We start from the raw sequence: 14201 nt of genomic DNA, 5'->3' as shown, positions 1-14201 counted from the left end.
TATGAATCCTACCTTAGAAATATAGTAGCTCACTTAATTTTAGGCTCTCATTATTCTTGTTACCTAGATTCTTTCTATGTCTTCTAATTGATCTTCATTAAGCCTCTACTCAGTTTAGTCTATTCTCCTACATTATTGCCAAAATTATTTTTCATAGTAATAACATTAATAGTTAGCATTTATGAACACATCTCACCTTGCATTTGTTCCTCATCTGTGAAGTAGTTGGTATTATTCCTTGAGAGAGGATAAGTGATTTGCCTGGGCTTTCACAACTGAACAAGTATCTGAGATAGTATTTGAACTCATGTCTTCCTGAATCCAAATCCTACAGTATCTATTTTATATCATCTGGCTAATGTAAGAGCAGATCTCATCATGTCATTTCTGAGCTCAACTGTTACTAGTGGCTCCCTATTGTTTATACAATAAAATAGAAATTACTTTCTTTAGCTGAAAACTGTTCACTACCTTTCTCCAACCTATCATACATTATACATTGTTTCATCTTTTGCATTCTGAGATGCAGTAAAGCTGATCTCTCTGTTGCCTACTTGCAATACTTTTGTTTTACACCTTCATGCTTTATATTTTTACCCATCACCTTCACTTCACAAAATCTCTTTGCTCCTTTAAGATGTAGTATCAGCAGTACCCACTTCCACATGAAACTTTTCCTCATCCTTCCATTTCCTGAACTGTGTGTAGTGTATATATTTAAATATTTACTTGCTTCCTTTGTTAAAATGTCAAGATCTTGGATTACAGATTGTTTGATTTTTTTTCTATTTATACGCAGTACCTACCAATGTATCTATCATATGCTTATTAAATACTTGCTGATCGATTTATTGGTTAGTGATCCTAATTCTATTAATACTTTCTACTATCATTTCAATTTTTTCCCTATTTTTTCCACTTGAAATATTGTCTCTCTTGTTTTTCCAAGTGAATTGCATTATTTTGTCTTATTCTACAAAGTAATCCCATTATAATTTGATTAGTGTAGCCTTGAATCTTTTGATATTCTCGTGTTCTTATATTTATTATGTTTGTATACCTTTAGTATGAAAAAGATATTTATCTAATATCTATGTCCTTTTATTTCCAATAAGATTTGTTTTATAGCTATACTTATCTTTTTATATTTTAGTAGGTTAAGTATAAGGCTCCCCTCTTTTTAATAATTATCTTAATAAGATTTCTAGTTTTGGGAGGATAGTATCATGTAGAATTGTTTTCTGTTTTAAAGTTCAATTTATATCCTATTTTTCTCAACTTAATAACCATCTCAATTATTTCCTTCAGTTATTCTTTAGAAATTTTTAGTATAACATCCTGCCATTCCCATATAAAAAGAGTTCTGCTCTAGGTACCTGATGTTTATACTTACTTTTGTTCTTGTTTTGTTCCTTTGTCTAATTGCTGATGGAAGAGTTATAGAAAAATGTCATAATAGAAAAACCTTTTGGTGAAACATTGTTTATCCATGGTTGTACTGGCGAAAACTATAGTGTTCTTTTTTAAAACACTTGATAGCTTATGTTTTAACATTATGATTTTGACTGTACTTTATTTGTGTTTTTTTTTTTGAGGGGTTTTGGTTTTATATGAGTGTACTCTTATAACAGTGACTAACATATAAGTATGTTTTACATGATAGTACATGGATAACTCAAATCAAATTGTTTATCATCTCCTGGAGGAAAGAGAGAAAGGAGGGAGGAAGACAATTTATATCTTATAATTTCAGAAAATTTTTTTTGAAAATTCTTATTACACATAATTAGGGAAATAAAATATTTTAAAGGAAAAAAAAGTTGTGATTTTGATTTTATCATCTTCCATTCAAGTATTTTAAAAATCTTTTAAAAACACACATGCTGAATTTTATCAAACTTTTCCTCTATATTTTGAAGTAATCATGTGTTTTTTTTTTTTCCCATCTCTGTTTGGTTAGTTAATCATGGTTATTGTTTATTTTTTTTATTTTTTTATTTAGTAAATAACTTTATTTAGTAAAGTACTCTTAAAAATTATGTAATACTGTTTCTTGTGAAAGCAGGGGCTAGTATATGTATTCAATTAGCCTAAAAAACAATCATGAGTCATTTTTAAAAATAATATTTTATTTGATCATTTCCAAGCATTATTCATTAAAGACAAAGATCATTTTCTTTTACTCCCCCCACCCCCCATAGCCGAGGCGTGATTCCACTGGGTGTCACATGTGTTCTTGATTCGAACCCATTTCCATGTTGTTAATATTTGCATTAGAGTTTCGTTTATAGTCTCTCCTCTGTCATGTCCCCTCAACCGCTGTAGCCAGGCAGTTGCTTTTTCTCGGTGTTTCTATTCCCATAGTTTATCCTTTGCTTATGCATAGTGTTTTTTCTCCTAGATCCTTGCAGATTGTTCAGGGATATTAAACCACTACTAATGGAGAAGTCCATTACATTCGATTATACCATAGTGTATTAGTCTCTGTGTACAATGTCTCCTGGTTCTGCTCCTTTCGCTCTGCATCACTTCCTGGAGGTTGTTCCAGTCTCCATGGAATTCCTCCACTTTATTATTCCTTTAAGCACAAATAGTATTCCATCACCAACATATACCACAATTTGCTCAGCCATTCCCCAATTGATGGGCATCCCCTTGTTTTCCAGTTTTTGGCCACCACAAAGAGCGCAGCTATGAATATTTTTGTACAGGTCTTTTTGTCCATTATCTCTTTGGGGTACAGACCCAGCAGTGCTATGGCTGGATCAAAGGGTAGACATTCTTTTGTCGCCCTTTGGGCATAGTTCCAAATTGCCCTCCAGAATGGTTGGATCAGTTCACAACTCCACCAGCAATGAATTAATGTCCCTACTTTGCCACATCCCCTTCAGCATTCATTACTTTCCTTTGCTATCATGCTAGCCAATCTGCTGGGTGTGAGGTGATACCTCAGAGTTGCTCTGATTATAAGAGATTTAGAACACTTCTTCATGTGCTTATTAATAGTTTTGATTTCTTTATCTGAGAACTGCCTATCCATTTCCCTTGCCCATTTTTCAATTGGAGAATGGCTTGATTTTTTGTACAATTCATTTAGCTCTTTATAAATTTGAGTAATTAAACCTTTGTCAGAGGTTTTTATGAAGATTTTTTTCCCAATTTATTGTTTCCCTTCTGATTTTAGTTACATTGGTTTTGTTTGTACAAAAGCTTTTTAATTTGATGTAGTCAAAATTATTTATTTTACATTTTGTGATTCTTTCTATATCTTGCTTGGTTTTAAAGTCTTTCCCTTCCCAAAGGTCTGACATGTATACTATTCTGTGTTTACCCAATTTACTTATGGTTTCATTTTTATGTTTAAGTCATTCACCCATTTTGAATTTATCTTGGTGTAGGGTGTGAGATGTTGATCTATTCCTAATCTCTCCCATACTGTCTTCCAATTTTCACAGCAGTTTTTATCGAATAGTGGATTTTTGTCCCAAAAGCTGGGATCTTTGGGTTTATCATATACTGTCTTGCTGAGGTCGCTTTCCCCCAGTCTATTCCACTGATCTTCCTTTCTGTTTCTTAGCCAGTACCAAATTGTTTTGATTACTGCTGCTTTGTAATATAGTTTAAGGTCTGGGACTGCAAGGCACCCAACATATGTGGTTTTTTTTTCATTATTTTCCTGGATATCCTTGATCTTTTCTTATTCCAAATGAATTTTGTTATGATTTTTCCTAAATCAGTAAAGAAATATTTGGGAGTTCAATGGGTATGGCACTAAATAGATAAATAAGTTTGGGTAGGATGGTCATTTTTATTATATTGGCTCATCCTATCCATGAGCTGTTAATGTTTTTCCAATTGTTCAAGTCTAGTTTTAGTTGTGTGGAGAGTGTTTTGTAGTTGTGTTCATATAGTTCCTGTGTTTGTCTCGGGAGATAGATTCCTAGGTATTTTATTTTGTCTAAGGTGATTCTGAATGGGATTTCTCTTAATAGTTTTTGCTGCTGAGCTGTGTTGGAGATATATAGAAAAGCTGATGGCTTATGTGGGTTTATTTTGTATCCTGCAACTTTGCTAAAGTTGTTGATTATTTCAATTAGCTTTTTGGTTGAATCTCTAGGATTCTTTAAGTAGACCATCATGTCATCTGCAAAGAGTGATAACTTGGTCTCCTCTATGCCTATTTTGATGCCTTCGATTTCTTTTTCTTCTCTAATTGCTACTGCTAGTGTTTCTAGTACAATGTCAAATAGTAGAGGTGACAATGGGCATCCTTGTTTCACTCCTGATCTTATTGGGAATGCGTCTAGTTTATCCCCATTCCAGATGATATTAGCTGATGGTTTTAGATATATACTGTTTATTATTTTTAGGAACGACCCTTCTATTCCTATGCTTTCTAGTGTTTTTAATAGGAATGGGTGTTGTATTTTATCAAAGGCTTTTTCTGCATCTATTGAGATAATCATGTGGTTCTTGTTGGTTTGCTTGTTGATGTGGTCAATTATGTGGATGGTTTTCCTAATATTGAACCAGCCCTGCATCCCTGGTATAAATCCTACTTGATCATGATGGATGACCCTTCTGATCACTTGCTGGAGTCTTTTTGCTAGTATCCTATTTAAAATTTTTGCATCTATATTCATTAGGGAGAGTGGTCTATAGTTTTCTTTCTCTGTTTTTGACCTGCCTGGTTTTGGAATCATTACATGTTTGTGTCATGAAAGAAGTTTGGTAGAACTCCCTCTTTGCTTATTATGTCAAATAATTTATATAGTATTGGGATTAACTGGTCTCTGAATGTTTGATAGAATTCACTGGTGCATCCATCAGGCCCTGGGGATTTTTTCTTAGGAAGTTCTTTGATGGCTTGTTGGATTTCATTTTCTGATATGGGATTATTTAAGAATTCTATTTCCTCTTCTGTTAGTCTAGGCAGTTTGTATTTTTGTATATATTTATCCATATCACCTAAGTTGGTGTATTTATTGCCATATAATTGGGCAAAGTAATTTCTAATGATTGCCTTAATTTCCTCTTCATCAGAGATGCTGTCCCCCTTTTCATCTTTGATGCTGTTGATTTGCTTTTCTTCCTTCCTTTTTTAAATTAGATTGACCAGTACTTTGTCTATTTTGTGTTTTTTTTTTCAAAGTACCAGCTTCTTGTCTTATTTATTAAATCAATAGTTCTATCACTTTCGATTTTATTAATTTCTCCCTTAATTTTTAGGATTTCTAGTTTGGTTTTCTGCTGGGGAGTTTTAATTTGATTGCTTTCCAGTTTTTTTATTTGCATTTCCAATTGATTGATCTCTGCTCTCCCTAGTTTGTTGATATATGCACTCAGGGATATGAATTTACCTCTGATTACCGCTTTGGCTGCATCCCAAAAGGTTTGAAAGGATGTCTCGCCATTGTCATTTTCCTTGACGAAATTATTGTTTCTATGATTTCTTCTCTAACTAAACGATTTTGGAATATCATATTGTTTAATTTCCAATTAGTTTTTTATTTGGTTTTCCATGTACCTTTACTGATCATTATTTTTATTGCCTTGTGATCTGAGGAGGCTGCATTTATTATTTCTGCTTTTCTGCATTTGTGTGCTATGTTTCTGTGACCTAATGTATGGTCCATTTTTGTGAATGTGCCATGTGGTGCTGAGAAGAAGGTGTATTCCTTTTTATCCCTATTTACTTTTCTCCATATATCTATTCTAACTTTTCTAAGATTTCATTCACTTCTTTTACCTCTTTCTTATTTATTTTTTGGTTTGATTTATCTAAATTTGATAATGGTTGGTTTAAGTCTCCCACTAATATGGTTTTACTGTCTATTTCTCCCTTCAATTCTCCTAGTTTCTCCATTAGAAATTTGGGTGCCAAATCATTTGGTGCATACATGTTGATTAGTGATATTTCCTCATTATCTAAAGTCCCTTTTAACAAAATATAATTACCTTCCCTATCTCTTTTGATCAGGTCTATTTTTGCTTTGGAGTTATTGTTTTTCTAATATTGAATCATCCCTATATCCCTGTAGGAATCCAATTTGGTCAGAGTATTATCTTTTGATTCAAAAAATTTTATTTCAAGTATTAGCATTCATTTTCATCTTAGTTATAGTTCTTTTGCTCTGCTTTATGACTTCTGGCTCAAATAATTAGGACTATGTTTATCTCATAAAATGTTTAGTCGAGAACCTTCAGTCTATGTCAAAATTTTTTAATACATCTTTTCTTGGTTGAGTTATGATAATTCCTTTCCATGTGATGGTGGTTTTGTCTAATTTCAGAAACCTGTGATCATGACAGTAATCACCTAAAACAGACATATCTGTTTCACTCTCTTTTCTGTGTATTGTTCCATAAAAATGATTAATATGTGTAGACCCTTCCAAAAATGGGAAATATGTTAGGCATTGAGACCTATCAGTCAGTGAACAAGTCTAATGCTATGTACCATTCATTCATTATATTATAAGTGCTAAAGTTGCAAGAAAAAGCAAAAATTGTTCTTCCTCTCAAAGGAAGTTCACATTCTATGAATGAGATAACCCAAGTAAATCATTAAGTATAATTTAAATACAGGATATTTGGAAATTTATACTTAAGAGAGGAAGATGATAGAACTATGTGGACTAAATTAAAGTAAAAATTGAGGTAGACTGGGAGCATACTGACAGAAGTTTTACAATTTTTATGTAAAGTATATAAAGTATTTTGTAGAATTCATGCAGTGACAACGTGAATTATTTTGGTAAACAAATCTGACACCTGGAAAAATAAAGGTCATGTTGTGGTGTAGGAAAGTGGGGAATGAATTTGCCAGATAGACTACTTTGCTTTCAGGAATTTTAGTTGTTGTTGCCATCCCCAGGGTTACTATTGCAGAATTTAGCTATTCCATGAATGCTATGGAAATTTTTCTCTCCGGGAGGTTAGACAGCTGTCATTGTCTGAGAATATATATGTAGTATTTCTTATGTGTCTTAGTGTCTTGCTATGGATTTGTGGTGATAAATAGAGCTTAGAATTTGGATAGCTCAAGTTTAGATGGAATCACATTTCTTAATTTAATATAGCCATAGCCTTTGGAATGGCTTGAAGATGGGAAAACTTTTTAAAATACCCCTTAAGACATGTGACTCAAAAGAAATGCTTTTTGGTGGCTATCACTTTGTATAACAGTATTTTAGATATAACTTTACCAAGGTTACCGTTTTGATAAAAAAAAATATTCATTTAGATATGTAATTTTTTCTGTATATTTAAATATTTCTCTAATAACTCCATGTGACAGAGCTGATGTGGGGTTCTTGAAAGCCATACCAGTTTACTTATTGCTGTATATGTGACAGGCTCTCTACCAATTTGGTTAATCTTTTAATTTAGGTACAAAATAACCGAACATATCTGCTATGTAAGGACTAGTTCAGCTTCGTAGACATTGGTTAAGTATAGATGGTTAAGTATCAATATTTTTTTCTTGCCATGGTGACCATTGAAATAAATTAAGGAGGGCAGTTAGATGACTCAGGGAATTGAGAGCCAGGTCTAAAGATAGGTGGTTCTGGCTTCAAATGTGGTCGCAGACTCTTCCTGGCTGTTTAACCCTGGGTAAATCAGTTAATGCTCTTCTGCCTTGGGACCAATACACAGTTTTGATTCCATGACAGTATGTAAGGGCTCTAAAAAAAGAATATATTTTTAAAAAATGTATATTACACATTTCCCTATTTATTATTATAAATTACCATATAATGTTCATTGTTGTCTCATGTCCCTAAAGGTCTAACTGGATTATTAATTCCTTGATTATGGAGATTTCAACTTGTCCTTCTGTTTGAAAGAAACTCCCCTACCCCAGACTGCTAGCTTTATGTCACTTGATTACATATCATGTGAATGCTCCAAAGTGAGGTTACAGATGAAGTATCCTAGGGACACAGCCTAGAACTAAAGGTTATGGGTCCAGGGTTTAAAGAAAGGATAAAATATGGCGTGTGAAGGGATGTGCTCTCTCTTATTTCCTTGGACTGCTGTGTTGTATAGGTTGCTGGCTGGGAGCCATGAGACAGAGCACCATGTGTGCCAAGATTAGAATAAGATTAGAAATAGGCTTTAATCTCTTATGTATCTGTGTTCTCTATTTAAGTAAATATTAACAAACCCTTTGGAAACTAAGAACCAGAGTTTTAAATTTAACTTTAACATTTTTTCTTATCCCCAACAAAATCTTGCATATTGCTAAGCTTATAAAGGGCACTAAATAACTGTTTGCTGTTTTTATTGGTAGAAAATTTTAGTCTTCAACTGTTGCCTCAAATAGGAATTACAGTTGTATTTCATTTTAATTGGTCTTTTCTTCTCCTTAGTCTACAAATAAGAAACCTCGAAAGTCACCAGGTGAGAAGAGCCGTTCTGAAGGTGGAATTAGAGGTGCTGGCCGTGGAAGAGCTAATGGCCATCCTCAACAGAATGGAGAAGGGGAGCCTGTCACATTATTTGAAGTAGTAAAACTGGGGAAAAGTGCAATGCAGGTAAATATATTTGTATGATACACATTTACTTTAATGGTGCAAGCATGTTAATTGTTTGGAAAGAATGCAGTAGATTAGTAACATTGGATTTACATGTCAAAAATAGGAAAATTAAAATTACATGGTATTCCTAAATTGTGTGTCTATAAATATTTATTCATGCACATAATTTATCTAAATCTGTGTAATTTCTTTAGCAAAAAACATCTTTTTATTGCCTGGAGCCTCACATATTGTACAGATTGGTTAAATACTCCTTACCTAATTGATGGATTTTATTAAGTTCTTTGATTATTATATAAAAAATCAAATGTCATCCAGAAATCAGAAAATTATTCTTTGAGTTATAATCTTTCCATTGAAATTGTTTGTTTTCTTCACTAGCTAACCATTGTTCATGAATTAAAAGAGCTCATTTCTGATTGTTTTTTAAAAATCCTTAATTTTTTACAAATGTCTTTTTTTTTTTAATTTTTAAGAAATCTTCATATGAACTGGTACTATATATTATCTAAACTTGTATGTTCCCTACCATCTAGCACAGTCTTCTGCATACAGTAGTCATTGACTACATATTGAATGAATGAATACTAAATTTAAGAAATACTAATAAATTCTTATCCAAAGTAGGAATACAGGGACAACATAACAATTATTAAATTCTAGAATTAGAAAAAGGACTGTAGAAATTATCTTATTCAGGGACAGCAAGGTGGATTGAGAGCTAGAGATAGGAGTTCTTGGGATTAAATTTGACCTGAGGCACTGCCTATCTGTGTGATCATGTTTTGGTTGATTGTTGATTGTTTTTTGTTTTTAATATTTTTCCACGGTTAATATGATTCATTTTTTCTCCCTCCCATCTTCCCTCCCCTTCCTAGCACTGACAAGTAATTGAACTAGGTTGTACATGTGTTACCACTTGATTACTGATTTTTTATTTTTGTAATAAAATAATCTTTTAAAACCTCAAATCATATGCTCATATAAATAAGTGATAAATCCTCTTTTCTCTTCTGCATTTCTACTCCCACAGTTCTTTCTCTCCATGTAGATAGCATTCTTTCTCATAAGTTCCTCGGGGATGTCCTAGATCATTGCATTGCTATTAGTAGCAAATTCAGTTACCTTTGTTGATCCCAAAATGTTTCAGTTTCTGTGTACTGTTAGTTCTGCTCATTTCACTCATCAGTTCATGTAGGTCTTTCCATTTCACATAGAAATTAAACAGTCCATCATTCCTTGCAGTGCAATATATTTCATTATATACCATAATTTATTCAGCCATTCTCACCACAAGGAGCATGGCTATGAATGTTTTTGTTGTTTTTTTTTTTAAGAATTCTTTTAGTCAATATTATTTTTTTCATTCCATAATTCTTAACAGGTTTTTTAAATCTTTGCCATTGAGACAAATAAAAGTAAAAAAAAATGTTTTTTTCATAATCAAGGCTGTTCCAATATGCTTTTTTCTCCTTCAGACTTATTTTTACTTTGTTAATTAATGGAATTTTACTTCCTTATGTAGAAATGAGTTTGTATACTAGTGTTCTGTCGGCCAGCCCAATCTCCATTTGTCAGGTCAGTAAGATGTGTGCCTTATTAGTAAGGTATTTTTGCTCTTCTTGTTGTGTCACTTAATTTATTTTGATTTTAAGTTATGAATTAAATCATTATAGTTATTATTAATGTAATTTCTATTATTCATTTCCCCTTTTTGTTATTGGTAATTTCTTTAAATATTTTAGGGTTAAGTCTTTCATTGTAAGCCCTACCCCCTTTACCCCCTTTTCTCATTATTCATTCTTTGTGTTTATTACAAATTCTGATCTTAACTATATAAAGTCAGTAGTTCTAATGTTCATTGACAACAATGTCAGGGATGATTTCCGTTTCATTAATAAAATTTTGTCCATTTTCTAAAAGTCACTGTAATTATTTGTGGTGTTTCTTGATGCATATTTACTAATATATCTAGTATGTTTTTTATTAAGTTGTTTCAGTTGTGTTTGACTGTTCATGACCCCATTTGGCATTTTCTTCACAAAGATACTGGAGTGGTTTGCCATTTCCTTCTCTAGGTCACTGTATAGTTGAGAAAATTGAGGCAAATTTAAGTGACTTACCTGGCATCACACAGCTAGTAAGTGCCTAAGGCTGGATTTGAATTCAGGAATATGAGTATTCCTACCTGCAGGCCCACTATCCTATCCTCTGTACCACCTAGCTACTTCATCCAGTATGTACCTTTTGTTTTTCCCAAAGAAATTTCTCCCATCATCTTTTCATGTCTTTTTCTTGAAATCACTAAATACACTAAGAGTATATGTTGATTTAATTGGGAAGGTGTATGAAATTCTTCCAATCATTTCTCTGTTGTTTCTATTTTAGCAAATGTGTTATTACATAAACTGAAATTATTTTCATCTCAGCCCTTTTTTATAAATATTTATCAATTATATTTAAGAGGTCTTTACTTCATCAGTGTTCTATTAATAATGTTTCTTCTAGCCTCTGGATATATGATAAAAACTACATTATTTTCTTCCCTAAGTAGTATCTATAAGTTCTCTTTATATTTTTCTCTCATCCCCCTCTCTTTCCCAACCCTTCACCCCCAGTATAGCAAGTGTGTCAGGATTGACATATAACTCCTCTAACAGTGTCTCTACTTTCTGATCTTTGGACAGGGACCTCATGCTTAGAGTACCAACACTGAAATTAAAGTTTATTGACAGTCTGAGACCCTTACCATCTTCTACTCCCTTTCCTGACATTCTTTTTCCATTGCTTCAGAATCTGATGAGCTTAGCTGCACATATTTTTCAGTTTTTCTTTGCTTCTGTGTTGTTTCTTTAGAAGGAAAGAACAAACACTGGCCATCCTTGAAACCTTTCCCACATGACAATGAAGCCTGTCAGAGTTGATGATCCTCTAGTATAGCCTTTGAGATCCAGGAATTGTCTCTGTTCCACAATGAGACACTGAAGTAGGGTGTTGTTTAGACTGTTAATTATGAGAAAATTTCCTCTCATAAAGAAAGAGAAGCAGTAGAGGAATAAAATGGATGTAAAAAAGTTTGGCAACATATCCAATTAAGCAGTCAACCCTAAGAGAATTCAATGATAAAAATGGAAAGAGTACTACAAAGAGAAGGAAAAATTTGAATAAATAAGATTGTAAAAACCACTTTACCAAGTTGTCTTTCTCATCAGGATAGTCACATTGCCCTATTTGGACCTTAGCTAAATAGTTTCCTGAGTGCTTATAGAGAGGGTGAAAGAGCATTAAAGAGAACAGAAAAGGTAAAGCAAATAGATTAAACCAAGTATGTGTTTATCAATATATATGAAGAGACCCATGCTAGAGGCAGTATAGTTGTAATGGTATTGAAGGAACAATATTTAATGTACCTGAATATTCTATAAGTAATCCTAATAAGGACATTACTTGGGATGATGGAGTCTTCTCAAAGTGATATTTGACAATGAACCACATGTTTACCATTGTACAATGAACTCAAAAGATGTGGTAAATTCAAGTTCTCAAACTTATTCTTTATTCATTATTAAAAAGTATAAAATACTTTTAAATTCAGTATATCAAAACACTGCTTTACTATTATAGAAGATCATTCAAGACTCCTCAAAATATGTAGCAAATAATACTTTTCAGTGGCCATCTTGATGATAAACATCAACTAAGACTTATAAAACAAGGGATGTATGCTTGCCAAAGGTATTTGTTTTTGTGATAGAGGAAATTTAGCACAGTGGCCAAGTGTGAGTTGGAGGTCCTATAGATCATGAGGTCCTGCAGTTCCTGTTCTCTGATGACATGGCATTATTTTGATTAAATTAATCACAAGACTTTGCAAAGCCTCCTGGAAAAGATCTTTATTCACTCAAAGGAGGCCTCTTCATTCACACAGGCAAGTCCAATCAGAATCAAAATATCAAAATCTATGTATATAAATGTATATAAAAATATGAATAAGCAAGAATAAATTCATTATATGCTAGCCATTTTGTTAAACTCTAGGAATACAAAGAAAAACCAAAAGCAGTTTTCCTTCCAGTGATAGAGGCCTTATATCAGTGGTTTTCAATCTTTCTAATGCCATGACAGCGCAATACAGTTCCTCATGTTGCAGTGACCCCAAAGCAAAAAATTATTTTGGTGGCTACTTCAAAATTAATTTTGCTATAGTTATGATTCAGAATGTAAATACCTGATATGCATTATGTATTCTCATTGCTACAAATTGAGAGATTGAGAACCGCTGCCTTATATGAATGGATATAAAAAGATATATATGTGTCCTAGATTATGAGGTGTTAGCAGCTAGGAGAATTGGAAAATACCTCCTGCCCAAGGTCACAGTTGTAGCTGTCTTTAAGGACGATCTATTCTAAGAGATTTAGGTGAGAAGGGATAAAATTCCAAGCATGAGAAATAAAAAAGTCAAAGGCAATATTTTTGAAACATCCATAATTAAGCATCAAAGAAACTATGTTTTCCATCTTTTAAATCCTTTTATTTCACTAAGGGAGATTGGATGTGCATTAAAATAGATTGCAAAAGTGAACATGTTAAATATTAACAATAGTCATATGATTAGCATTCTAAAGAATAAAAGATATTTAAGATATTAGGAGTGCAGAAGTCTTTAAAGGAAAGTTTCTTGGAAAAACTTGTTTTGAAAAAAATATCTCCCTAAATAAATTATATATTTCTTCCATTATTTTTCTCGTTTTTGTAATATTTTAAGGAATATATTTTTAATAAAACATTTTGCATTCATGGATTATAAAGTGATTTTTCTGCACAATAAATGGTGCTGCACACCTACTTTTTATTACTAATTTTCTTTTACTTCATTTATTTTAAAGCAAAAACAACATATTGCCTTATTTTTTATAATTGTACTTTATTTTAACATTGTTTTTTTTAATTGCGAGTTCTCAATTCTCTCCCATACTCAATGATATAACATGAAATAATATGATAGCAATTATAAATGCTAAAAGAAAGGCAAGAAAAATAAATTAAGTGGAAATGAAAGAATGCTAAAGTATTTAATCAAGTTCATCCTCAGTCCTTTGGAATTGTCTTGAATCATTGTATCAATTGGAGAAGCTAAGTTTTTCACAGTTGATCATTACACTATTACCAGTACCTGGTACTGTTGTCTCCCTGGCTCTGTTCACTTTACTTTGCATGAGTTCATATGAGGTTCATCAGTTTTTTCTAAAACCTTTGGTCCTTCACAATCATATGCCACAACTTGACAAGTCCATTCCGAAGTCAATGAGCATCCCCTTATTTTCTAATTCTTTGCCATTATAAAAAGAACTACTAGAAACATTTTTGTAAATATAAGTTCTTTTCCTTTTTCTCTGATCTCTTTGGGATCCATGCCTAATACTGGTATTGCTGGGAAGAAAGTATTAGTCCTTTGGACATCATTCTAAATTATCCTCTACTTGGCAACTCTACTCACAGTGTATAACTATCGCTATTTTTCAATTTCTCCTCTAGTATTTTCCTTTTCTGTCATCTTAGTTTATCAGAAAGGTGTGAATGATATCTCAAGATTGTTTTCATTTGTTTTTTTTCTTAATCCATGATTTAGAGCATTTTTTCACTTGAGTATTAATT

General features: G+C 32.5%; 1 protein-coding gene across 6 annotated transcripts in view; it reads left to right on the top strand.

Annotated features, from left to right (window-relative positions):
- Positions 1-14201, top strand: part of STAG1 (STAG1 cohesin complex component) — a 384901-nt gene that overhangs the window by 182484 nt on the left and 188216 nt on the right. For all 6 annotated transcript variants that reach the window (XM_056793658.1, XM_056793654.1, XM_056793655.1 and 3 more), the window contains one exon: positions 8376-8540. In XM_056793658.1, coding sequence (XP_056649636.1) covers positions 8376-8540 — 165 coding nt within the window. The remainder of the gene's footprint in view (positions 1-8375; positions 8541-14201) is intronic.

Source organism: Monodelphis domestica, chromosome 4, assembly GCF_027887165.1.
Source record: "Monodelphis domestica isolate mMonDom1 chromosome 4, mMonDom1.pri, whole genome shotgun sequence".
NCBI classification, from domain to species: domain Eukaryota; kingdom Metazoa; phylum Chordata; class Mammalia; order Didelphimorphia; family Didelphidae; genus Monodelphis; species Monodelphis domestica.
Note: the sequence above shows the minus strand (reverse complement) of the source record. Positions and strands in the feature narration are given on the sequence as shown.